We start from the raw sequence: 27,898 nt of genomic DNA on the forward strand, positions 1-27,898 counted from the left end.
AAAACAGGCATGGTTCCTGCCTCCCTGGAACTTGAAGGCTGGTGGGGGCACACTAGTGGTGCAAACTAGTAAACGTGTCCAGTGGGACAGTGACAAGTGCCTTGATCGGTAAGAACTGGCTATTCTGAATAAAAAGGACAAGGAGCTATGCTTTGGATGGAGTGCACCTGGCCAGCATCATTGAAGAAGCCACCTTCCTATTGCTTCTGTGTCTCTTCTAGGGTGTGACAATCTGGGGTTGGGAAATGTGGATCAGTTCTCTCCTTTTTGGGTGGCAAACCCAAATGCCAATAGATGACCCTGGGATGATGGACCAAGGGGAGAGCCTCCAGACCAGCAGTGCCTGGAAGAGGGTTGGGGAGCACAGCTTCTTGAACTTGAGCTGGCATCAGACCCTCCTGGAGAGCTGGCCAAAGCCCAGATTCCCGGACCACACCTCCAGAGCTTCGGATTTCATGGGTATAGGCGAGAAATTGCATTTCTTTTTTCTTTTTTTTAACATTTATTTATTTATTTGGCTGCGTTGGGTCTTAGTGGCGGCATGAAGGATCTTCGTTGCGGCACATGGACTCCAGGGTTCTCTATTTGTGGTGTGCAGGCTCAGTAGTGGTGCACGGGCATAGTTGCCCCACAGCATGTGGGATCTTAGTTCCCTGACAAAGGATCGAAACCACGTCCCCTGCATCGGAAGGCAGATTCTTAACCACTGGACCACCAGGGAAGTCCCAGAAGTTGAATTTCTAACCAGCTCCCCGGCGATGCCGATGCTTCCCTCTGTACTGACTGCACTGGAATAGCAGGTTTCATCAAGAGCCGACAGTGGTGGGGAGTGACTGCAAATATAATCAGATATCAGGGCTCACTGCCTGACAGAGTGTGCAGGATTGGGACAAGGTTGGGGTGGGGAGGGAACCCAGGAATGGGAATGTTTGGCCATTTCCTTCCGGCTTTCTGCAGCCATAATCCTGGTTCTCCCACCTACTGATGGTGAGACCTAAGGCAGGTTACTGATGATCTAAACTACAGATCAGTTTTTATCTGCCAGATAGGGAAAGCAGTAGCGCCTCCTGGGTTCTGCTTGTCAACATCTTAGCACTGAGTACTGGCACTCACGTGCTTGATAGAAATGAGCTACTGTTGTCAGTAGGCGCCTCCGCTGGCTCACTTGTCGTTTTATCGAGTGCCTACTTTGTGTAAGACACCAAGCCAGGCTCTGGGGCTGTTTCAGGGAACTGTGCTGCCCTCAAGCAGCTAATGGTGTGACATCGTGGCTTGGAACCTTGTTTTGGTCATGGACTCATTTGGAGAATCTAAGCAAGGCAGTAGATTCATTCTCTAGAAAAAGCCACATGCATGCAAACACATGGATTTGCTGGTACTCGTGATCTCTGGGGTTGAGGACCCCTGATCTGGTGGATAGCAAAAGCCACCATTTTTCTGAGCAGCTACTCCATGAGTTCTGTGTTCCTTCATCCCGCTGCTGTCCTTGTGATTCGTGGAGAGCCTGGTGGGGAGGACATGGGGTTCTCACACCCTCTCCACTTTATCCAGGACTTGGCCGCAGGACCAGGACAGGCCGTGGCTGAGTTCAAGGTGCCCTTTGCTGCCCCTCCTGGAGCTGCCGCACTCCAGCCCACTTCATTCCCTGGCCCCAGCCCAGATTGCTGAGAACAGGGCGGCTCTGAAAAGGAGCTCCTGTGGGTGCCTTCCTGCTTTGGGGAGTTTGAAAAGGCACCTCAACACAAGTTACGGGACCCAGAGTTTGGTCCTGGTTCTTCCCTCTTACAGTAGCTGTTTGTCCCTGGGTAAGTGACTTCACCTCGCTGAGCCAGTTTCCTCATATGGGAAATAGGCGTGTAATCCTTGCCCCTGCCTCAAAGAGGCGTTGTAGGGATCATTTGTGATGGGAAGAGGGAGGAGGGTGCTTTGCACACTGGAAGGTGCTGTGTGAATGTCGGGGCTTCTCTATCATGCTGGCAGGCTCAGGCCACTTCCTCCGCTTTAAAATAAGCCCAGCACTTCCATCCTCCACTTTTGGTGCAGATCCACTAAGGGTATTTGATAGAGCGGGATGTAAAGTAGGTGCTCACTAAAAGCAGTTTTGTTTAAAAAGGAAGAGCACCGTTTTGTTCAGGAGCTCCTGAAGGAGAGAAGGCTGGTGGGGCTGGTGCTCTAGTCTGTGCTCTGGAGGAAGAGAAAGTAAGGCTTTTCCCCCCACCCCAGTGGTGATGGGACTTGGAAGGACCACCAGCCTCCCTCCCACTAACCGATTTTTTTATCAAACCTCTGTGGGGCTTCATGCTTAATGAGATTCCTCCAGGAATGAGACCCGCATGGGATTTGGCCTCCTGTCCCCTGGGTGGAAAGACAGGAAAACAAGGGCTGGGACAGAGGGGCTGGCATAGGGTACGGAGAGGCCACCCCTCCCTTCCCCGAGGGAAGTGTAAGCAGCGCTGTGATCCTCAGTCACAAAGCTTTGGATGTGAAGACTAGGGTTGCTTTCCCACCTCCCACAGACACAGATGCCCTGTCCGGGTTGTCAGCAGCATCCTTTATTGAGTGGCCCTTTCCAGGACCTTCCTTTGAAAGCACAGTATAAAACTCGAAGGAAATGCTCCAGGGTGTCATGTATTTGCCTAGTGAGGAATAGCAGCAAGGCTTCATCGTAACCCATTGGATGTCACAGGGTGGCCCCATCACCTGCATGGTACAATGAAGTGTCACCTTGGGTTTCCACTATATAAAGAAACACTTCTTCTTTAGAGGCTGCAGTTCAGCCCTCTGTGTGTTGAAACCCACTCAGTTACAAATCACATGATCATAGGCTTCTAAAGTAAAAGAGTTCAGGGCTAATTTTCGTAGATCACAAGGACTCTGGCAGCTTGGGAACAAATCCATGGACTGTCAGCCTGAGTTTTGCAGTTAAGTGATGGCTGCTAGAGCCACCTGCCCTAAGAATTTCTTAAGAATTACTCTAGGTCTGGAAACGCTGAGGTTGGCATATCTGTGATCTGCCTCTGAAGAGATGGCAGTAGAGCGTGAGGACAAGCATCTCTAAGCACTCGGTGAGACAGCTTGAAATCAGCCTCACCTGCTGCAACTTGATCACACTGAGGCAAGGCCTTTCCAGTCGGGGGGGGGGGAGTGTTCAGCACAGCCATGTGAAGGGGGGACTCTGGTAACTCAACATTCCCCCACCCTCCCGAGCTTCCTGCCAAATCCTTGGCCTCCTGTTGGAATTTTGTGGGAGCCTGAGAACTCATCCCGTAAAACCAGTCTGGTCTTAATCTTGTAAAGCTTATGGTGGTGAGACCAGAGATACAACAAACCAGTGAATAAAACAAAAAAGAAGTAGGCTCACAGATGTAGAGAACACACTAGTGGTTTCCAGCGGTGTGAGGGGGTGGGAAGTACAACCTATTGGGTGTAAGATGGGCTACAAGGGTATATCATACAACACGGGGAATATAGCCAATATTTTGTAATAACTGTAAATGGAGCGTAACCTTTAAAAATTGTATTAAAAATTAAATCAGCAGTGTGAAATCATTTTAATTAAGGAAAATCCCTGTCTTTAAAAAAAAACCAACAACTTACGGTGATGGGGTTTTCTGAAGCACTCACGAAGCTGAGTCTTGCACAGAATGTTTAGAAATTGTTCTGCGGTCGCAGAATGAGTATTCATTTCAGTAGTTTGTTTGAAACCCGGGCAAAGCCACTCCATGGAGCAGTCTGTGAAAGTCGTAAACCTGGGCTCGCTGGCGGCAGTGTTTCCCCAGCTCCCGCGCACAGACATCTCTGACCTCAGCACCACTTTCCATGTACACTGGAACATGGAATGTTTAGTCCTGCAGCCAGCACTCGGAACGTTTTCTTTTCTCAGAGATGAGAACCTCTCCCTCAGTCAATGAACAGATCCTTCCCGGACACATATTAATAGCCAGGGCACATCTTCATCCCCTGCCGTCTCACCTCATGGGCTCCACTGGTAGGACATTAGACTCCCCGGTGTAACCCTTTTTGCCCCCCAGTCTTTTGGCCTCTCTGGTGACCATCTGACATGCTCCTTCCTCCCGTGCTGACCTCCTCCCTACTTAACTGCCCGCTTCCTGCCCCTGAAATCTGGCATCTGCCCTCACTCCCCTCCTGAAATTTTCTCGCTCAGAGAGATCCTGTGACTCTTTTTTTGCCTAAGGTAATGCCGCTTCCTCTGCTTCAATTTCTTTTTTTCATTTTTCTGTTTTTTCCTCTGACGCGTTACCATCCCACTTCTTGGAACTCTGTCTTCTCTGGTTTCAGTGACACCTCACTTGTTCCTCTCCGGTTCATCTCCTATCCCTCCAGCAACAGCTGCAAGCTTCTGGGAACCCTTTTTTTTTTTCCTGCTTTTCAGCCTGTAACTGTGACATTCTTTCGTGCATGACTTCGGCCCTTGACTCTGCTGTCATCTCCTCCACTGACCTCTTCCATCTCCTTGCCTTCAGCCATCACTTTTGTGCTGATGGCTCCAGAATCGCCCTCTTCCGGGGCCTCTCCCTGGGCTTCACTCTCACGTTTCTTCAGGGTCTCCAGGGCACTTCTACTTGAGTGTCTCGCTGTCCCCTCAAAGTTACCCTGCCTAAGTGCAGGCAGCCTTCTCTCCCTGCCTTCCCCAGCCCAGTTCCCTTTCCTGACTTCTCTGTTTGGATCAGGCCAGGCTCCCAGGCTCGAAACCTTGGTCCCACCTTGGAGGGAGGCCAGACAGGATGTGGTTCAGCGAGGACCGCTGGAGTCAGGTGGACACTAGGCCAAATCCTGGCTTGGCCACACGCTGCTGTGTGACCTCAGGCAGGCTACTTTAACTTTTCTGTGCTTTGTTCCCCATGCCTGTCTTTTAAAAATGGAGGGATGACTTAATGGACCAGTAACTGATACTCTGAAAAGCTCAATGCAAACCACAGCACTAATAAATGGTTAGATGGGCATTCTTACTCTACTGCTGTTCTGTCCAGTATGGTAGCCACTAGCCAGCCCCGTGTGGCCATGGAGCACTTAAAATGTGGCTAATGCAAATCAAGAGGTGCTGTAGGTGTAATACACACGCTCACATGCAGTGCTTGGTACAAGATAAAGAGCGTATAACACCTCATTAGTAACTGCTTATACTGATTACATGTTGAAATGATATTTTAGATAGAGTAAATAAAATAAAAATTAATTTTACTTGTTTCTTTTTTTAAAAAATGGAGGGATGATGATAGTTTCTTCCTCATAGAGTTACTGGGAGGATGAGCTGCGGTAATGTACGTGAAGAGCTTAGCACACTGCCTGGCCCATAATAAGCTCAGAGTAGTCCAGAGGCCCCTGGCATTTGCTTATGCCATTCCCTCCGCCAGGAGCACCCTTCACTTCCTCTTTGTCTGGCTGACCCTTCTGAGAGGTGGTGCCTGAACCCAGTTCCTCAGCGGAGTGGGATGTGGACTCCTCTGTCAGCACTGGTTGCCTCCATTCTCATTGCTGGCTCTCCTCTTTCTGCCCACTAGACCGTCAGTTCCTTGAAGGCCAGGCTGGGAATGGTTCACCCCCATGTCCACAGCACATGTGAACGCATAGCACCTGGCAGGTGCTTTGTAAATGCCTCCTATAAATAAATGACATGCCTTGGAATAACAGAACACACTAAGTAATTTTATAATCTATAGGCCACACGTGGTATGTTTATTAGCTCTCTGTAGCTTCCAATCCTGGATGAAATTAAATAAACTCTAATGTGCATTTAGCAGTTTACCGTTTTCTGAGCACTTGGCGTAAGCTATTTTATTAGGTCCTCACAACATTGCTGTGAGCTGGCCAGTTGAAGTGTTATCCCCATTTCTGGATGAGAAAACAGAGGCACAGAAAAGTTAAGTGACTTCCTCAAGGGGAAACAAGAACTTTCAAGTAGTGTCTGGCCACCCTCGTGTGGTTTACCTGCTCCCTGAATTCCTAGAAAAGTCAGAACTACCTGGATGTCTGGAGCACCAAGTACAGACATCTATAGGGCACTTACCACACTGTCCACACATTTTTTAAAAGGGCCTAATGGGCGGAAAACAGTATGGAGGTTTCTCAAAAAAAAAAAACAAACCCTCAAATAGAGCTACCATGTGACCCAGCAATTCCGCTCCTGGGTATATATCTGAAAAAAACAAAACCACTAATTTGAAAAGATACATGCACCCCAATGTTCATAGCAGCATTATTTACAGTTGCCAAGGTATGGAAGCAACCTAAGTGTCCATCAACAGATGAATGGATAAAGAAGATGTGGTATGTACACAATGGAATATAACTCAGCCATAAAAATGAAATTTTGCCATTTGCAGCAACATGGATGGACTTGGAGGGCATTATGCTTGGTGAAATAAGTCAGAGAAAGACAGATACTGCCATGGTATCACTTATACGTGTAATCTAAAAAATACAACAAACTAGTGAATAAAACAAAAAACAGACTCTGGTATAGAGAATAAACTAGTGGTTACCAGTGGGGTAAGAAGAAGGGGAGAGGGGCAAAGTAAGGGTAGGAGGACAAAGGGTTATTATGGGATTATATGAAATCATGTGTGTGAAACTTTTGAAAATTGTAAAACACTACAGAATCTAATCTTTCATCCAATAAATAAAAAACAAATACTAAACCAAAAAAAAGGGCCAGATGGTAAATACGTTAGGCTTTGCAGGCCATAAGGTTTCTGTCACAGCTACTCAGCTCTGTCGTTGTAGCTCCAAAGCAGCAGTAAATAATATGTAAGCAAAGAGCATGGCTGTGTTCTAATAAAACTTTATTTACAGAAACCGGGGGCTGGGCCATGGTTTGCTGACCCCTGCTCTAGGCACAACTTCCAACTGAGAACTGGCAGACACACTCTACCCTAGCTGGATTGTTTGTGGGGAATTTGCTTTGGAGCCACCAGAAGAGCTTCAGCTAATGATTGCTTTTCTTTTCCAGATCCTGTCTCGGAAAGAAGAGTGGGAGAGCAGGACTCAGCACCAACTCAGGAAAAACCCACCTCCCCTGGCAGGGCTGCTGAGAAGAAGGTGAAGGATGACAGCAGGCGGGTGGCAAAGAGCACTCAGGACCTGAGCGATGTTTCCATGGATGGTGTGGGCATCCCACTCCGGGTACGAGTGCGGACCTACAGGTCCTTCTTAGGCTTTGTCCTAAGCCAGTGACAGGTGTCCACCCCTGGGTCCACGTGAACCCCGTCTGTGGGTGGCAGAGACCTCAAAAGGAGGGTCCTCAGCACTGTCTTCTCTCTAAGCCCACTGAGGCCTGCAGAGCCTCCAAGAGCTGGGTGACAACTTTTCCCAAAGCATACGTTAGCTGTTTCTAAACCCATGAGAAAAGGGTTTCATGGTCAGATGAATGTGGGGGAAAGCTGGGTGGAACAAAGGCAGATTGCTTTCTCTGTGGCAGAGCTTCTGAGAGGCTTCAGGCATGTGTGTGTTCAAGAGGAGAAGGTCGTGAGCTGTGTTTCCCAGTCTCCTTCGTTATTGTGCTGTAGTCCAGGGTTAGAGAACCCTGGGAAGAGTGCGAGGCTCAGGGTCCCTGCCACCATGCGTTCAGGAAGAAGTTCCCTTGGATGGGAGATAGCCCGTCATCCAGGGAGAGTGGGAGACTCTCAGGGACACACAGGGTGGATTCAGCCTGCAAGGCCTCAGAACAGGGTGGGTCTCGTGGCAGCCCTGGCGTAGCCCTCCCCTCTGTGCAGGCCCGCCAGCCTCCTGCAGGCCCTGGGATCCCAGAGAAGCCCCACATTTGCACCTGGATTGGGGTGAACCCCATCTCTCTCCATGTGCCAGAACCAGAACACTGGCTGTGATGTGTTTCTCTGTGATTTCCATTGAGCAAAGGACAGGTTTTTGTGTCCCTTTGGGGGAGGCTGATAGAAACAGCAGTGGGCTAAGCCTCAAAAGAATTGTTGTCCTAAGGAATAATAAGTATTCCAATAATAATAAGTAGTAGTAGAAAGAATTATTACTAATAATGATCGCAGTGTTCGTTTGCTAATGCATTATCTCATTCAAACATGATTCACCGTACAGGGTAGGTATTAATATCATTCCCACTTTATAGATGCGGAAACAGGGACTCAGGCGGGATTACTTGCCCAGGATTGCACAACCTGTGGGTGACAGAGCAGACCCTTCCCGCTAACCATCCTGTTGGGCAGCCCTCCCTCTCACCTGCTCTCCTGCTCTGTGACCATTGACTTTCTGTATCGTATTTTCTCATCTATAAGGTGGGAGTGGAAGTATCTGATCTAACCACCTGTCTCCTTCCTTGTTTTATTTTTATCTTAAAAAACAACCCAGCTTGTGGTTAGGATGGAAGCTCTCTGGCATTGGATGCTATAATGGGTTGCGTTTTAATGTATACGTTCTAAATCTAGCCCTGTGCAGGTGGCTTAAATACTTCTACAGAGTAACCTGAAATGGGTGATAAGCATATGTTCCTTGTTTCTTACATTTCTAGGAGGCTTTACTTCAGTGTAGTCATCTATATATGGAGAGAGGGTCTCTCTAAAAATTACCTAAGAATGGACACATTTCAAGTGGATCCTTGTCCACTGGTTTCAAAACCTGCATCCTTTTGACCAAATATTACCTCGCAGATTCAGGTCTGAATCCCTTGGTTTGTCGGTTCTTTCTCAACAGTTTTGCATTTAAAAAAGAAAAGATTTCAATGTGAGACCACAGTGATGTACAGAATTACATGAGTTTTGACTGTTGTCACTTTGCATTTTGCTTTCGTGATCATGGAAGTTCCGAAACGTGCTGAGATTTCCATTTTATTTTCCTCTTTTTCTCCAGAACACCGAGAGATCAAAAGACTGGTACAAGACCATGTTTAAGCAGATCCACAAACTAAACAGAGGTATTGATTTTCATTTGTAGAAGCTGTGCTGTGCCTATATGTTGACTATTGTGGTGAGGACCTAAACTCACTTGGCCGGAAGACTGGGCCCTGCAGCTTGACCTCATTAGGCCCGGGCCTGCCTGAGCCCAGCCATGCACCTGCAAGAGCAGAGGGGGCGGGAGAACTTGTGCGCCTGCCTCACATGTGGGAGCTCAGGTCGGCTCCCAAGTCCTCCCTCCTCCCTCCCAGGTGTTGGGGATGCAGCAGGCTGAGCCCAGCACTCTGCCCGCGTTCTTTAGCACCTGCCTGCCTGGTATGTGAGCAGCTTCGGCTCCCACCTGCTTCTGGCTTTAGGTGCACCTCCCGGTGTCAGCCCATGACTGCCTTGTAGGCAGAGCAAGTTGAGAAGGCATGAACTGGGAGTTAAAAAGTGTTCTCGTCTGGGTTCAGTCCCCCGAGCACTCATGTGACCGTGGGCCAATCACGGACCTCTCTGTGTCTGTTCCCTTCCCCTTCCTCTGAGGGGTGTGGCAGGGCCCAAATGAGAGCAAATTCTGCCTTGTGAAGTAGGACGCATGGTGCACCTGTATGACGGTGTTAATGTGAAAAATAATCTTCCGCAGCTGGGAGCCAGCACTTGGCAGGGAGCCCTGAGAGCCAGTCCAGAGCTGACACAACAGAGCCCGCTCAAGCTGGGAGAGTAGTGCTTCCAAATCAGGGGCCTGCTGGGCTGCCAGCAGGGGACCCAGCATGGTGGGAGAACCCCAGGCCAGTGCTCAGGCAGGTTGCAAGCCCCACAGCTCTCATCCGCCTGTGCCGCCACTCAGCTGCTGGGCAGGGATGCAGCTGCGCTGTGAGAAGGGTACCACTCCTCCTGCAGGCAGAGCATCCTGTCCTTCCCTGTGGCCAAATCCAGTCTGGCCGCCTGGCACAGAAGACACACGAAGGCAAAGGAAACGTGTCTGATCATTGTCTGGTCAGCCTGTGCCGCAGATAACCAGTCTGTCTGATTAACTGTGGCTGCCAGCTAACATCACTGTTAATTAGCCCCTGCAGGGTTCAGAATGAACCTGGGGGTACCCCTCTTCAATTTGTTTCTAAATTTTGAGATGCTCAGTATTTAGTGTTTCTGAGCCAAGAGTAAATTCACTCTTTTTGAGGTAGATGAGCTCAGTCACGGTGGTGATGCTGGCTGTCTGATCAGATGGTGTCAGTTGCACTGGTCACTTGCTAAAGCCAACGTCCATTTCCCCAACAATCTGTCTCTCACCTTTAGATCCAGCTTTGGCGGCCCAAATGCCGAGACACAGGTGCATATGTGAAAAATATGTAATTCTGCCCCTCAGGCAGCATTGGTCCTCTCATATATTACAGATGATAACTCAACCTAAATTACAGATTCTGAGCGAAACTACCTGCCCTAGGCAGAGGTATTTGAAAAATTAAGAATCCACTAATTTGTCCTGATTCTAATGTCTACAGCACAAGCTTTGATTTTTTTAAAAAAATCATTTGATGACAGTTGTTTTCTTTGCACACAATTTATTAGCATACTTAATATTTTTTTCCCATAAAAGGTGAAAATTTGAAGCTTTGTGCTAAATGCCTTTTGCTTATTGGAGACTATTCATGGAATTCTTTGTCCAAGAAGAGAAATGATATTGTGTCTTTAGACGTGTCTCAGTCATTCAGGCAAAAGGACTGGATTTTTAAAAGCAATTTGAATTCCTTTCATCACTGGTGAAGCTTAGTATGTTCCAGAATTCAAGGAGCCTGAATTGTGTGTGGATTCCTATTCGTTCATTCTCTCCATTTGTATCTTCCTCTATTCTCTCTACCAAACCTGCTCCTCTGCCTAGACACTCCTGAAGAAAACCCTTATTTCCCTACGTACAAATTCCCTGAACTTCCTGAAATCCAGCAAAGTTCTGAAGGTACCATGAACTTAGACAGTGTATCTGTTGTCCTAGCCTTAAATTAATTCTTACAGTTCCATTTTAGGAATAAGATTTGGCTTTTAGATTTTGTTTTGATAGTCACTTTTGGTTGGCAGAAATTTTATTTCACTTATTTGCATGAATGTGCCGTGTTAAAATAACCAAGTCCTTTCTAATTCATTAATGTCTTTTCAAGTGTGATGCCGTGTGCTTTAATAACACTAAAATAGGTAATCAGTCATTTGAAAGAATCAATTGGAGATTTGTCACTTCCTCCACTTCGTGGTGGATAGTTTCAAAATCCACTGCTTTTCTCTGCTACAGAGGACAATCCTTACACTCCTACCTACCAGTTTCCTGCATCTACTCCTAGTCCTAAATCTGAAGGTAATTAAAGGAAAATCATGTGCCTCGCTTTGTACCGATACTGTTACTTTCTTTTTCACCTTGGGGTTCTTCCTGGTTGCTAAGAGCTCTCTCCCCATCATTTGCTTCCCTCTAACCTTGTGTTTTGTGGTGTTCTCTTGCTCCTTGCTGACTGTGTTAACAGGAATCTATCCAGGTGGTATTTTAATCCTGTTCCCTTGGAGTTTACAAGATTAATGGGGTAACCAGTGTGGCTTCGTTACGACACTTTGAACGTGTGGGGCTCTGGGAAAAGCTGCCTGTACTCAGATACCCAGGGCTTTGTCTTTGGGGGTGGTCACGTGATGCTGGTGGCAGCGCACTGACTCGGGGAAGCTGAGTCATTATGGCTCATGGGCAGTAGGTAGACATGCCAGCGTCAGCAAGAGAAACATTACCTGGTTCCCATGTGTGCAACTAACTCTCCACTGGGCCCCCCTTGTCCTGGGTGTATCTCCAGGTATATCTCCTTGGTAGGGAATTCCCCAAGACATATCCAGGTATGGGATTCAGTCGTGGTGGGAGATGATAGCCCTTGAAAATAAGGGTTTTGACCAAGCTAGGAACCTTTTCATGAAAGACCTGGCTAGGAATTTGGCCCTGCTGGGGGAGGATGGCCACACCTGTATCTAAAAAGATATTCTTTTCTGGGGTAAATAGCCTAGGTGTCAAAGAAGGTTCTAAAAGGTGAGTGAAGGGCAACATCCTGAGAATTATTCTAATCGCAGGGATTGTCTGATTTTTAGATGAGTGACCCAGAAAGAGAGGAGTGGGTGGGGTCGGCAGGAGGCACTTTGATTAAATGCTCTTCTAGGATGAGATGTTGAGTGCTCTGAGCTTCATTCATCCAAGTAGTATTGAGCATTTGTGTGTGTGCCACATGCTGTCCTTGGAAGTGAGGACAGTGCCGTGAATAAGATACGTCCTCTTTTCTCCCAAGTTCATGTCAGGCAGGGAGTTAGACAAGGGTGCTTCATCGTACTGGGTCCAGCGTGGTGGCAGTTGTGAGAGCGCGTGTCCAGAAGGCCCCAGAAAACCTTGCTGGTACACAGTAGGTCCTCAGCACATGCCTGAAGAGTGTTGCTGAGTGAAGGCTTTGGACCTCAGAAGCAGAGTTCTTCCTAGGGATGAAGCCCAGTGCAGTCCCGTCTTCAAGTGCTTCTCTGTTCCAATCAGCTCAGCAAACCATCCTGCCCAACCCGCCTCGTCATTGGTGAAGTCATCCATTCAGTCATTCACCAGACTTTTACCGATCACTTAACATATATGCGATGACATGCTGAGATGTGTTAGATACAGTTTTAGTTCAAATACCATATTCCATTTTTAGTCTCCCTGTGATGTGCCCGGTGGTTTCCAACCCTTTCATGCCTGGGGCCTATTGTGAACAAAAAGAAAAGTCTACGGAAGGAACTGATACTTAAAAAATTAAAAGCTGTTGATTTCATTTTAATCAGTGACCTCCTTGCTTCCAGCAAGCGTCTATCTGGTGTGGGATAACCTAGTTTTTTGCTCTTGGGGTGCTGATTCTAGCCAAAAAGCATTGCTTCAGAAACAACGAACTGAACTGGATGAGTGAGAAATTTTTTTAGGGTAATTTTGATCAAACGCGGTTTTTGATTTGTGCTTTATTTGGACTTGGAGAACCCAACCCACTCATAAGATAGGATCCCTTTCTAGGGAAGGTGACCAGCACACAGCATGCCTGAAGGTGTAGAGTCCCATAGACGTGGGCAGAGGAAGGCCACCTGGAAGAGTCCTGTGGAGAAAAACAGTGACTCCCATCAGCCGGGAAGAATGCCTTAGGCCTGTCGCAGGCAGTGCCAGCAGCTTCCAGGCAGCCTGTTGAGCTGAAGACAAGGGTTTTGCCTTCTGGCCTCACACCCAGAGCTGCCATGTCATCAGGCGCAGCACCTAGCAACCCTGGCTGACGATACCGTCTGCTTGGTGGTACACGTCAAGTCGGGCTTATTTTACCACGAGGCATAAAGAGTAAGGGTTGGGACAGTGGTTAAGGGTGGCGCAGTGGTTAAGAGTCCTCCTGCCAATGCAGGGGACACGGGTTCGATCCCTGGTCTGGGAAGATCCCACATGCTGCGGAGCAACTCAGCCCGTGCGCCACGACTACTGAGCCAGCGCTCTAAAGCCCGCAAGCCACAGCTACCGAAGCCCACGTGCCTAGAGCCCGTGCTCCACCACAAGAGAAGCCACCGCTGGCTGCAACTAGACAAAGCACGGGTGCAGCAACAAAGACCCAATGCAGCCAAAAAAGGGAAAAAAAAGTAAGCGATGACATGATAAGTTTTCACTTATAATTTAGGAAGCAGACCTTACCAGTTTTTATTTTCAAAGACCAAAAAGGAAGAAATCATCTTAAAGGATAAAGAGGAAGAAAATTAGATTGGATATAAAAGATTCATAATAACCAAGATGATTAGACTTCAACACAAGTTTCTAAGAAGTCTTCTTCCCTGGAGATTTTTTTAAAAACAGGGTAGGTTCTGTCTCGCCCCCGCTCTTGCCTAGATGACAGATTCAGACATAGATCACAGATGTATTCAATTAGATGAAGGCTTTTTACAAATGAGAGAAATCTTTGAGCTAGCTCACTTTAAAGAATTGTTATTTTAATTTTTTTTAAGTAATGAGAGAGTCTCAGGTTTGTGGTTTAGATGTTTGTGAGTCCTGGCAGGTCCTCCTCAGCCCTGCCCTTGGTACCACTCCAGCCCCAGTGCTACCAGTCGGTGGCCCTGGGCTCTGCACACCCTTCTTAACATGGGAAGGCGTTATCCCTTTCAAAGAAGGGTGTTAACGATGGATTAGCACCTAACCAAGGCAGCCTCTACGCATAGTTTTTAACGAGCATTAAAAAATAGACGGATTTACTGAGAAATGTAAGCTGTCATTCTGGAGTCTGTCCCCTGTGGCGAGGAGGAGACGGTTGTTACTGCTGTTTTTTTTGTTTTGTTTGAACTCAGAATTTGAAACTAGAATTATTTACAATAAACCTATCAAAACCTAGCCTAAGGGCGGCTGCCTTTTGTCTAAATTCTAGTTGATTATAAAGTATAAAAAAGACATTTCTAAGTGTCTCAAAGCTGATTCTCCTAAATAGTGAAGGATTATGTGAAAGTTTGTGTCAAGCTTAGCAACCTTCCCCCACCCCCTGCCCTCAGCTACAGTGAAAAAGTAAACTTCTGGCCAGACTTTCAGAAGATAAATAGAATTATCATGTCTTAATCAGTGAGATTTAAAATGTACTTTTAAAGAAGCCTGTAAATTCCAGCAAGGTGCAGTCACTTCTAGTCATTTTACAGTCTTTGACACCTCTCTGCGGGACAGGAGCAATGGTTATGTCTGATATTCTTTATCTCATGGGGTCGTTGGGAGGAATTAGGGCTAGGAAATTTGGGAAGCGTAGAATGAATTCAGAAGACTTATTTCTTATAATTTCTCTGTATACCCTGGTCCCTAGAAAGCTTATCAAAAATAAAAAGAATTTACCAGAAATCCTTTGGGGATAACTTTACTTTCTTTTTCTTTTAGACCTTCACTTGACCCACCCTCTCCTGCCCACCATTCCTTCCTTTCTGACCCAAAGCTACTTGTCTGTGAATTACACTCCAGTCTCTCTCTTAAAGGCACATGTCCCTTCCCAGCATCTGAGATGCCTCGAGGTCTTTCTGATTGTGGACGTGGGGAGAGGGGATGTTGATAGAGACTAGAGCCTGCGCCACCCACTGCTGCACCCAGACCATGGAGGGGCTGCTAGACATCCTGCCCATGGTTTCTTCCTGAAGCAGGAGCCAGAGGGACATGCTGTGGGGAAACAGCCTCAGAAACTCCTCCACTGCCTCCAGCCTTAGGAAGTAGCCCTGTGGTGGAACCCTGTTACTAGTGATAATAGCACAACCACTGCAGTGACGTGCTTGGCACTGCCCTGTCTTGAGCCCTTACTGAAGACGAGGCTCCATGCTGGGCGCGTCATAATTGTTACCTCATGTTCATCCTCCCAGCAACCCCATGAGGCAAGTCCTCATTTTTGGCAATAAAGGGTATGAGGCTCAGAAAGGTTAAATAATTTGTGGAAGATCACACAGCAAGTGGCAGAGCCAGGATCCAAACCCAGGTCTCTGGGGTCCCCCAGACATGGGTTTTTTATTTCCTCTGCTGATTCCTTTCCCTCTCCTGCTGCACTCTGTGTTCTTGGTTGGCGCCTTCGCCAGGGGCTCTCTGATGCCTAACTCCAGGCATCCAGCTTGCCCTGCTTCTGAGTCAGTCATGCTGCGCTCGGCTGAGCCAGAGTCTCCCGGTGTGGCATCCAGGAATATGAGGTTAGGAAAGCTCCCCCAGTAATTTGGCCCATGATCAGGGCTGAGAACCGCTGCAGTGGAGGAATGCCACCCTTTTCATCCTCCGAAAAAGGAAGGAGATACTCGCCAATGCAAATTTGGGGATTTGAATATAGAATGAGAGTGGGGAATACAGATTGAAAAGAACACGCTTTTCTACTCTGAACATGGCCAGATGATGCTGGCTCTCTTGACATGCTTCATGTCAAGAAAATGGGAGATTATTTTCAAATGATGCCTCCAAGTCAGCAAAGCCGAGTAACTGGTGTATTACTTTGTGGTCCATGCCGGCGAGAACCCATTTGGCCCTGTCAGGATAAAGCGCTATCGTATCAGCCAAGGGTGAAATCTCAGAGACCAGCTTTTTCCCTTGCTTTTGAATGCCTCTTCCACTGCTGTCAGGCTGATGGTGGCCACTGCCACCTCCTGGTGAAGTGACTCAAGACACAACCTCAGGGGGCTTCCCTGGTGGCACAGTGGTTGAGAGTCTGCCTGCCGATGCAGGGGACACAGGTTCGTGCCCAGGTCCGGGAAGATCCCACATGCCGCGGAGCGGCTGGGTCCGTGAGCCATGGCCGCTGAGCCTGTGCGTCCGGAGCCTGTGCTCCGCAACGGGAGAGGCCACAACAGTGAGAGGCCCGCATAACGCAAAAAAAAAAAAAAAAAAAAAAAAAGACCCAACCTCAGGACATCCTCAGGTGTGGTGACTTCCCACGCCACAGTGGTCAGTCTCACTGAGCTTCTTCCCCGTTCCTAGATGGGGATGCACTAAGGCAAGGGTTCAGGAGGCTGATTTTCCCAAGCATATCTGTATTTGAGTTAAGATAATCCTCTACTGGCCTTAAAGGATTTCTAAGAATAGCCTTATTTTGCTTGAATTCAAGCAAATGGTTCTATCCTTAAGATGCCTGGCCAGGATCTGTGCCCGAACTCCAGCGAGTACTGCCCGAAGGAGGGGCTGAGTGCTTGCAGCCATCACCTTTGCTCCCCTAACTAGAGCTGCCCAGAATTCCTCTGCTTAGCAAGCGCAGAAGTCTGACCTGCGAGATAGTTAAGAGAGAGTAGCAGTGAGTCCCCTTCCACCTTCAAGGGAGGGACGCCCCGGGAGATGAGGCCGGTGAGTTGTCTTCCAGCCCTCTGGTCCTTTCATTCCCGTCCTGCTCCACCTCAGTCTCTTTACTCCTCACGTTTGATTTTTTTTCTGAATTTGTCTTCTGTAGCTATTCTAACAGCCTATATTGATCTTTTTTCAATGTTTAGAATTTGATTGCTTCTAACCAGAACATAGACAATTTTGGGTCTGTTCCCCCAAGCTCCCTGGACTCTTCCTGACCATCTTGCCCCACTCCCCCTTTTTCTTATTCTTCCTCCCCAATCCCACGTAGCCTCTATACTCACCTCTGCGTACATTTTTGTTTGACCATTTTTGTTTGTTGGGGGGGGGTGTGTGTGTGTGTGTGTCTGTCTCAACCCCTTTATCCTTTCTCCTCCTCAGTGTGTGGGGTAAAGCAGGAAAAGGGATTAATTTGAGCAGTGGAAAAAGATTGTGTTAAAAATGAGCCACTGACATTAGAAAAATAATTTTAAGTTTAAAGGCCTAACAAATGCATAAAATTGAAATTTAATTGATATAGGCAAGCGATTATGCAAATACTGCTTTTAGTCAGTCATCCCATTTTGGTCAATTGCACACTTTTTATAGAACAAACAGCACTTTCTCCAGTGTCTTTAAGATTATTATAAATTCTTTAAAAAAAAAAAAAACTGAAGAAGTCTTTTTTAGTCTATTTAAAGTTACTGTGGTTGGAAAGGCAATTATGTGCCTCCTGGCAGTTTTAGGAGAGTAGCTGTCCCCAAATGGAGCCTCCAAGAACAGACTGCCAAAGCCCAGAGGGCAATCACTGGTGTGCAAACATCAAAGCCCGGCAGGGGTCTTCAGGGCTCAGGAGTGAGTTGTTCACCCCCAGTAAACGCTGCTTAGTGTTAGAATTTTCTGGAAGTCACTGGCACGGGAAGTTCTGGGTATTGCTGCCAAGATTTGATGTTTGCTGCTTGGGGCTCTGAAGGACACAGTCAGCGTGTGGCTCCACCCCAAGCAGGAATCACAAGATCCCGGCTCTGCTGAGCCCACTAGGACGTTCTTTGAAAGGACTCTTGGAGAAAGCAGGATTTCATGCATAGATATCTGTGTTCATAGACAACTTGAGAAACATTTCATTTAGTGTGTCTCAACTATGATTAAACACACACATATTTGGCCAGCTCTGGTGTACAGAAATGCAGAAGGTGAACCTTCCACCCGGTTTTCCCATTCAGTGTATTTCCAGCTGCATCTCCACCTGTCCCAGTATAGACTTAGCCTGCCAGGAGAAGGTACAAGAAGCAGCAAGTGAAAGATGTAGCAAGAGTGACTTAGTTTTACCCATTTCCCTGGAGAAGAGCAGGAGGAAAGCTAGAAGTGTGGTGGGGTAACTCAGAAAACTTGCTTAAATGTCCCCGGCGGGGGGGGAGGGGGTGGCGGGGCGTGTTGCAGAAAAGTAGAGCAAAGGCTTCAAGGGCTAGAAGTCAGCCTGGCCAGCACTGCAGTGCGTGACTCGAGTTTCAAAAGAACACCCTCCCCTGCCTCTTCCCTAATAAAAATGATAATGGAATAGCCACAGTTCTCCCCAGGATTGGGCAGATGAGGGTAGAACAAAGTCGCATCCCTATCACAGGGATGAGGGGCAGCATAGGTAGGGAAGTGGGGTCAGAAAGACCTTGAATCCATTCCTGCTCTGTCTTTCTCACTGTATGGCTAAGGGCAAACTTGCTTAACCTCCCTGGGCCCTAATTTCCTTGTCTCTAAGATAGATACTTACGTACCTCCAGGAGTTTTTGCAAGGATTAAGTGAGGCAATATTAGTAAATTACCAGTTGCTATTAGGCTCTTAATAATGGGAGCAGCTATTATTTTTATTCATAAATGTAGGTAAAATTTTCTCCCATTAGATTTGCAAGACAAACATTACATATTAAAAGAATAAATTATACATCCCCTGGAACTTGTCCTTACTGCTAGTGTTCAGATGAATCTGTGCAACTCCAGTTTGCCCACTTGAAAGTCAATGAACTGAAATCCACGTGTCAGACTTGGATGCTGTGGACACTGGGAAAAATGAAAAGCTACTTCACGGAGACACCCCTGCCCTGTGCTAGCCCGAGACGGGGGAGATTTCTTTTCCACTTACCCCAAGTAAGAAACAGCTTTAAGAAGGTTCGGTCATTCGAACTTCTCTGTTGCCTTCACCCCCCACCCCTCTCTTTCCTACTTCTTCTAACTTTCAGAATACACGGATTAACTGTCCAAGCCATGCTGTTTCTTTTTTCCATCTCAGAAGAACTGTTTCTCATTTTCCTTTAACAAGTCCTCTAGAAGTCCACATTAGAAAGCTCTAGGGAGCAAAAACTTTTAAAAAGCTGAGAATTTTTTCAAAGATCTTTGAATGTTTAAAATGCCATTTTTCCCTCATGAAAACTGTGCTGCTTACCTCAAGAGCGAGGTTATAAGTTAACCCTCACCTCACCATCTGCTCCTAGGCTGTCATTTCCCCATGATTCAGAGAGAGACAGTGTTTTGAGCTAAGATGCTAGGCTGGATTTTAAACACTACTTACACTGGTTTCTAACTAAGCTAACTACTCATTTGGCAGGCACCATTTTTCCAATCAAATCTCTGCGTTCAAAGCTGATTTTTCGTTTTCTTTGGGGCTGTGGCATTTTATCAGCACAATAATCAGAAGTTGTGTTAAAAAGCAAAAGCCCTGTTCAACTTTGAGGATAAGAATTAGTCAATATCAAAGCAACAGGAGGGAGGGAGGGAGGATAAAAGATATCTTGGTACCTGAAGCCTTTCCATTATTGGAGCTGGGGAGACCTGGGACAGATAAAATGGGGAGATGAAAGGGGAGATTGACTGGTTTTGAACAATACTCAAAATAACAGCAGTGTGAGCTTTATTTACATTTTATAAAATATTCTGGCCTTTTCTGCTCTGAAACTTAAAATGACTTGCGTGGAGATAAGGACTTGACTGACACTTAGCCATCGACACATTACATCGGATTCTCTGACTTGTCTTTGCAGGCTAGTTCATGTGCTTTGTTAGAGCTGGTACTGATTTTAAGGGAAGGAGTTGGGTCTTCATTCCATATTCATGAATTCTGAATTCAGGTTAGCGAGCTATTAGAAAACGGGAGAGGCTGTTTCAGCCTCACTCTTGTTGGAGAAATTCTTTGGAGGGATGTAGTGATCCCTCGTGGGATCGTGGATGTAGTGATCAATTATCCTGGGTTTCCAGGACAGTCCCAGCAGAAAAACCTATTCTCGTCAGTGAACCTGCGGTCTCATTTTTAGTTCAACGCAGCCATCTCCACGAAGGGTTTATGTCTTGTCTTTGTTCTGCCAGTCTTAGCGCCCCAGTCGGTGTTCCACTTATTTAGGGACGTGTGCTGTGCCCTTTGAGAGCCATCTCCCACCACAGAAACCCCCGTGTGTTTGCACTTTCCGTGAGCAGCACCTTTGCAGAGCAAACTGTGTAACCACATCTGCCGAGGGCGTGGAAGGAAAGCTACTCGAGGAACCAGTTGGAGGTGGAATCAAAACAAATGATCATGAGGGGTTTCTCAAAGTGTTTTCTTAGCTGCAGTACCTCTTTGCTCCATGATATTGTATATGGAACCCTAGCATATGAAATGGGTCACAGCTGAGCTGGGCAGCTAGAAACCACACCTCCAGGCCTCCCCATCCCATCCAGCAGGCCTGGGGACTCCATGAAACTCAGCAGTATGGACCAGAGACAGCGTGAGCACCCAGGCATCTATCTCAGCCCGTTTCCCACTCAGCCAGGCTGGGGACCAGCTTTGCTTGTGGAAATTCTCTCGAGAGGGCCTTTGGCTATTTGTCCCCATGCGTTTCTGGGTGTCAGGAGCAGTCTTTCCCCAGGCGTCGTGAATGTACCTTCCTGACTACAGGTCTGTTTGGTTGGGTGGGTTCTCCAAACCCAGCTCTGAACTGTGGTTTGCCGTGGTGTAGCTTCTGGTGCTGGGCTCCTCCTCTGTCTGCTGGGCTTCCGGGTATGGCTGGATGCCGGTGCAGGACAGTGGCAGTGGGCGACGTGTCACTCGGTTCTCTTACCTTAGCCGGATATCTCCTGATCACGTTTTGTTTTGTTCACTAGATGATGATTCAGATCTGTACTCTCCTCGATATTCCTTTTCTGAAGACAGTAAGTGACTTAGAATTTCTTGGCTGTAGGGGAGGAAGGGAGAGTGGTGAACGAGGGAAGACATCTTCCTGTTTTCAGTTTTCATCTGTTTTAAGTCTTTCTTTTAAAACCCACTTTTTCCTTCTCCAGCAAAATCTCCCCTTTCTGTGCCGCGCTCAAAAAGTGAGATGAACTACATTGATGGTGAGAAGGTAGTTAAGAGGTCGGCCACGCTTCCCCTCCCGACCCGCTCTTCCTCGCTAAAATCAAGCCCAGAAAGGTAAGTGCTCTCATCAGCTCTGTGATTTGAGGTTCTCATACACAATCTCTTTCTCTGGGTCAGGCAGCAGACCTGAGTTTGAATCCCTGCTCTGTCACTTATTAGCAGTGACTTGTTTTTTCTGAGTCTCAGTGTTCTCATCTGTAAAATGGGGATATATTTTGCATTCATAGGGATGTTGCAAGGGTAAAACAAGATGCTGCATGTAACATTTCTAGTAGTGCCTGGCTCACAGTATGCACTTAATAATGTTGACGATAATTATCATCCCTTTTTACCTCTTCCCAAGAGAAATCTTAGCCGTAAGATTTGTCATGTGTTTTTATACTCTGTGCATACTGATGGGGCGCATAGCAGAGAATATAATTTTAAAATGAAGCCACGCTTTTTAGTATCTATTTATTTATTCAACACATTATCAAAGCATAAGGCTCGCGTGGTTGTGATGATATCAGTCATCTGTTAATGCCCGCACCAGATGACCCGACTGTCTTTTATTGAGTCTTCTGCCCTCTGGAGCAACCTCCTGTGCCATCTGGACTGGTGTCCCATGCGTCTCCCAGCTCCATCTTCCACCACTTCTCAATCCACAAAAAGGCCCTGGCCAAACTGAATTCTTTATTTTTCCTTTAAATACACACCGTTTCACACCTCCAAACTTTTTCCATCTTCATAGACAAATGAACGGCTGTTTTTGAAAGCCCACATATACGTAAGTGACATCTGCCTGAGGAATTTGATAATTACTCTGAAAGGAAGGCTGGGTATACCCATAAATCCTTACAAGTGCATTCATCGAGCGCCTACTGGGTACATTCTGTGTGCGGATTGAACCAGATGCTATGGAGGAATATAAACATACCTAAATCATCGTCCCTGCCTTCAAGAAGTTTATAGCCTTGCAGGAAAAACTGAATATAATATCACAGTGCAAAGTGCAATTATGTGCATGTACAAAAATTTTGCAAATAATTTCCAAGGCTTCATGTGTCCTCTGAAATCCCTCACTGGATCGGGTTAAGTACTTGTGCCAAAGGCTGCAGTTTTGATGATTACCGGATGGGGTGTGGAATAGGGAAGAAGAACATGGTTATAATAACAAATAACATTTATTGAGTGGTTCCTGGGGTCCTGGCACTCTGCTAAGTGATTTACATGCTGAGACATACTGTCTCATTTAATCCTTACAGAAACCCCATTTTTCAGATGAGGAAACTAAGGTAGGTAGCGGCAAAGTGCTTGGCCCAGATCAGCTAGCTAGCAAGTGCTGTAGCAGGGCTGGAGCCACAGCTGCCTGGCTCCGGGACCTGCATTCTCTCTCACTGCACTAGCCTGAGTGGGAAGTACAGGCATGTCTGGGGAATGATAAGCTCCTGAGAGCAGAGCAAGGTGAAGGATTTTTCCAGAGCAAGCTTTGCTGCTGCCGCTGCTGCTGCTTCCTTTCTTCTCTTTCTCTTCTCTCTGCTTCCCAGTGTCTGGTTGTGAGCACAGGACACCTCAAGCCTTTTGTGAAGCGAACACAGGGATCTGTTTGTTTGAAGAAGGAAACCAGCACAACTAAATGCTTTGGGCGGAGTCCGATTTTGTGCCTCGGATATAAAAATTCCTTGATTAGACTAGAGTCAGCCAAAGTCTGACCTGTCGGATGCCAATTTTCATGAAAATAGCTCTAATAGGATTTGCTTTCTACAGAAACGACTGGGAGCCCCCAGATAAGAAAGCGGATACAAGAAAATACCGTGCAGAACCCAAAAGCATTTACGAGTATCAGCCGGGCAAGTCCTCCGTTCTGACCAACGAAAAGATGGTAATGTGCATATTAAAGTTCTTTTGTCTCACCCTGCCTGCGTTCTTTAATCCAGATGCACTGTGTGTGCACTTGGATTACATTCTTTCTCCCTTGAAATAGACTTGCTTTGTTTAGAAGACAATGAAAATATGAAGCATTTTTACCCTTTTCATTTTTGCAGGTGTTCACAAAATAAGTCCCAAGAATGCTTTGAAAGAATCCTCTCGTTGTGGCTTTGTTGCTCTCTTTGCTCATGGTTTTCACTAATTTTAAATTTTGTAATGTAAGGTGGATTTTGCCACTCTCTTTTTTTAAACATCTAACCATTCGTTTATCAGGCTTATTACTAACTGGACTAAAGTTGGGGCTTCTTAGGTGACTCTTATTTGAACATGCGCAAAGTTTGTAGAAGTTACTAGTACATCATTAAAAGCCAAATAGTTAATATGATGATGTGACTTGGGGGAAAAAAGCCCCCGGCTGTTAGAGTATGTCTTTTAGGTCTTCCTTTTCTGACAAGTGCAATAGAGAGGACGAATTTCATATTCAGTCTGGTTTATGGTTCCCTATACAAGTTTGCATCTCCAAGCAATTATCAGTGGGGAAAATGGCCTGTATGGGCATAGCAGACCACCCTGCAAAAGCAGGGGAGAATTTTTACAACTGATTAGTTTCATATCTGCCGATCACGTTTCCTTTTATTCACCCTTCATTAGAAAAAGCTGGTTTCAGAATTCTGAACATGGTTAAAGGGATCCTCCAAAGCTCTGTAAACCCTGCAGCTGTGCCAGCAGGATGGAATTATCATGCTGGGGATTGATTCTTATTAAAATGCTGTTACCACACTGAGTCCAGAATAAGTAGGCCTCTGAAATGAGGGCTCAAATTATTCTCCCTCCACCTCTTTTGCTCTACATGTTTTTAAGGAATAATTGATTTGACTTTTAATAAAAAGGTGACGTCTTTAAAAGCACAAAGGGATAAGTAATTTTAATTAGGAAAAAAGGTTCAACAGGTCACAGAAGTGCTTCAGAGTCGTCATTCTTCAGCATTTACTGTGCACCACAGTTATTTTAAGCAAAAAGTTCTGAGAGGAGCGGAGAATTTTGCCTCGGGCTCAACCCTGCATTGGAGGTTCTCTCTCTCTTAGAAGGTAACAAGTACGAAAGGTAACCCTCCATACAGGTCTTCCTAGAAAGAATGTCACGTCCTTTGGGTATATTCCCGACACTTGAATAACAAGTGGTGGACACACCATCACCTGTCAGTACACTTCAATGATTTTAGAGACTCTGTAGGCCTTTGGGTGCTTTTGTATTGGCAATTTATTATTGTTCATAGAAGGTCATTGATTTATTGAAGGCTTGCTCCTTAATTTCTCCTTTGTTTCCTCCTCCTTTCCTTGGTTCCTAATAATTTGACCACTGTTCAAAACTAGGAAAAAAACAGTAACATAGTTTTATTTTTCTCACTTGATTCCACAATGGTCACAATGTCTTCCATGTCATAGTCCTTGGGATCATTTATACTGTTTTTACAAACCCCGAAAAGTAGCACACAGTGCCCACGGGGCCCTCTTAGGGGAGTTGCGCTGACCATACACGTGGATTGCCAAGCACCGTCTGGGTGTTCCCACACAGGGAGCCCCCTGGTTGTACCAGGACCTGGGCCAACCCAGTTAGGACGTAACACCAAAGGCTGGCCAGGGAGGAACATCACTGTGCAGCTGTTTTAGTTTTGTGCCTTTCCCTCTATTTAACGCTGTTCTTCCCAAAGAGTCATTTTTCATTTCAGAGAGAATCTTCATCTTTTCACAGTCTACTCTTCACAGGGGTTGAATTCGTCCTTTATTTTTGAATTTCTTCTCCCGCTCTTTTTGCCACATGAGCAGAAACATTGGAATGTGAGTTTCAGTACATGAGTCCTGCCTTTTGGTTTCCAGTGTCGGGTTTACCAGAATCTGAGGAACCCCCTTCCTTCCACAGCCACCACCCCACCACCACACACATACATACACACACACACACACACACACATTTTTGTTGTTGTTAACTGTGAATAAGTATAGTAACTAGAGACAGACAGGTGTAGAATCTAAATGTGCTCTCAGAAATGCACATCCCCTTTTAAGGGGGAAAATCCACTTTCCCCCCCAATTCTTTTCCAGTTGGAGGTGCTCGTGTCTGCTTAAGCCTGGCAATTTAAATTGTGGCCTCACAGGCACATCTCTCTATCTGTTGTTCACACACAGAGTTGAAGAGTAGGCTGTAAAGGTTTCCTTAGAGCACATCTTGTTCCTGGAGCAAACCCACAGCATCCCAGACAGATAAACACTGTGCTACCTTCAGAATCCCCCCAGGAGATTCAGTCTTGGTGACCTAGTCAGCTGTCTGGCAAACTCACCTGAAGTTCTTCATAACTGTTTGGCCTCCCTCTTATCATAGTATGAGTCCATTTTCTTCTCTTCTGGTCTTGGAATTGGAGACCTGTTGGTCAGTCCCTGCTTTGTCAGAAATGGCTTTTTTCAGGCTGTGTTCCTTTTACTTTCCTCCAAAGTCCCTTATAGAACTGAACTTCAGCTCAATTCAATAAATATATACAATTGACCCTCGAACAACATGGGTTTGAACTGCACAGTCAACTTATACATGGATTCTTTTCAATAGTAAATGCTATAGCCCTACACAGTCGTGGTTGGTTGGATCTGTGGATATAGAGGAACCGTGGCTACAGAGGGCCAACTGTAAATTATACTTGGATTTTTCGATTGCATGCACCCCTAATTGCCCACACTGTTCAAGGGTCTGCTGTATAGAATAACTTTGATGTGCCGAGCTCTGCATTAGATGTTGGAGTTCCTGCTCCCATAGGGGTATAGTAGGAAGGACAGACATTAAAATCGTTATTACAGACACGATATATATTTGAAAGTGTAAAACAAGGGGATTTACCCAACTTGGTTTCTTCCCATTTCACTGTCACCTTGAATTCCTTCCTGACTTTTCAAGTTTGTCACTTGCCCCTGTTTTAGCTTGGTGTCATCCACAAACTAAGCAGGCCCGCCCCCTTCTCATGGGGAGTATGAGAAATGTAAACAGAACTGGACTAGGAATTGCAAGGTCTGAGTTCTGAGTTCGAATTCTGACTCTGCCTTATGTCTTGGGACATCGCTTAACCTTTCTGAACCACAGTGTTTTCATCTATAAAATGAAATTATTATCTGGCCTGCCAGCCTCACTGAAGCATTGAGTGAGAGGATCACGTGTGATAATGTGGGTTAAAGATCTATGACCATTATAAAGTGCCGTGTAAATGACCGGGCCACATTCAGATTATTTAATTAAAATCTGAAGTTAGTCTCTGGCTCCCGTCCAAGCAGCAAAACTGTCCTTCAGGACGATCAGGTGTGCCTCTCAAGTCACCTGCCTTTTCTGAGGATTTTGCCAAGCTGGGAAAAGATAGCCACCCGTAGCAGAGAACTCAGCCTGGCCTTGTGGAATCTGCTTTGCCTGCCAGTACAGAGAGCCTGTTCTGCATCTAGAAGGACGTTTTCTGCCTGTCCATCCTGTACTTGGATCTGTAGCGGAGTTATAAATGCAGGATCAAATGCTGTGCGGTACTGCCTCTTTCACTTTCCCTCTGGCAGCTCAGAGGGCTGAGGCTGGCTGCTCTGGGTCCAAGCTGGTTGACATACCTCCTGACTCAGTTCTCAGCCCGGCATTAACCTCAGCAGTAAAACAATCTGCAAACAACCTTTGACAATAAAATGGGTTCATTCTTTCAGGACTGAGTACCAGAACATTCAGGCAGTTTCCCGAAAGAGTTGATACTTTTTTTTTTTTTTAATGAAAAGAAACTACTCCCAGAGAGCAATTTATAAATAGTCTCTTAAAATAATAAACATGAAATAGGTTTCATGGAACCCCATCATACAAGGATCTAGGGTGTCCCTGTGTCTAAACTGTCTCTCCTGAATAGTGGTGTCTTTGTAGATATTGTGCCTCATTTCACTGAATAAATACAGAATCCATTATTTTACATAATTGCAAAATCCATTGAGAAGGAACACGCATTCTCCAAGATTTAAGCCCTGCGCCCCTAAGGACAGTTGGAGGAGGTTTTAATCTGGATTCAAGAGGGCAGACTCTGTTTCAATATATATTTCCCTTTGATTTCAACTAACGTCTATCCAGTTAATTTCTGTTGAAGAAACGTCCTCTGCCATATTTTCCTCTATTTAAAGCAAAAGTAGAAATAATGGTAAAGATTCTTATAGGGATTTTTAGAAGAGACTGGTAAAGGTCACTAAGGAAGTTTACAGTCATTTCAATAAGCTACAAAAGGCCTGTTAACGGAATGTTAAGAAAAATGTATCCAGGAGGAGCAGCTTTGGGAAGGAGTCACTTGGAGATGCGTCCACAGGATCTGCAGTTTCCTACCTCATGTGTCATGGCCCTGAGGGCGTGAAGTTTCTTATGATGTTTTCAATCACAGTGGAAAATGTACATTTACTATTTCATATTGTTGTCAGAATATCACCACCTATCTGTTTTGTGACTATCAAGATCTTTTGAAACGTATATACCCGTAGGAATTAAGCCGTGAGCCTCTAACACTTCTATCTGATGTGACCATATCTCCAGTTTATTAAGGGGAAACCTGATTTGCTTTCCAGGCATTCATTTTCCAACTAATTATTTCCGGAAACACATGCTCTTCCACAGAGCAAGGTACCAGAACTTTATAAATATTTGATTCAACATGAAATCCCATGGAATCATATTATCAGTCTGTGAACTACTTTTTAGAGTCGTATAAAATGAGAAATCTAACTTATTTTTGTAACATAACCCCGAAGTTTTTTCCCCACCTATCGTTCTGTTATCTGTCTCGTTCAGCTTTTCCCTCGCTTTATTTTTTCCCGAGTTCTTTAACGTTTATTTCGTAGAACACAAAGTATATTCTGTCTGTATTCACCCCCCATGGATGCTTGTTTAAAATGTTTTTTCACT

The 27,898-nt window shown here is 45.9% G+C and overlaps 1 protein-coding gene across 17 annotated transcripts in view; it reads left to right on the forward strand.

Annotated features, from left to right (window-relative positions):
* Nucleotides 1-27,898, forward strand: part of SORBS1 (sorbin and SH3 domain containing 1) — a 238,976-nt gene that overhangs the window by 155,316 nt on the left and 55,762 nt on the right. For all 17 annotated transcript variants that reach the window (XM_079899517.1, XM_079899514.1, XM_079899516.1 and 14 more), the window contains 5 exons: nucleotides 6,971-7,143; nucleotides 8,836-8,899; nucleotides 20,791-20,838; nucleotides 20,968-21,097; nucleotides 22,790-22,904. In XM_079899517.1, coding sequence (XP_079755643.1) covers nucleotides 6,971-7,143; nucleotides 8,836-8,899; nucleotides 20,791-20,838; nucleotides 20,968-21,097; nucleotides 22,790-22,904 — 530 coding nt within the window. The remainder of the gene's footprint in view (nucleotides 1-6,970; nucleotides 7,144-8,835; nucleotides 8,900-20,790; nucleotides 20,839-20,967; nucleotides 21,098-22,789; nucleotides 22,905-27,898) is intronic.

Source organism: Stenella coeruleoalba (assembly GCF_951394435.1).
Source record: "Stenella coeruleoalba genome assembly, chromosome: 16".
NCBI classification, from domain to species: Eukaryota; Metazoa; Chordata; class Mammalia; order Artiodactyla; family Delphinidae; genus Stenella; species Stenella coeruleoalba.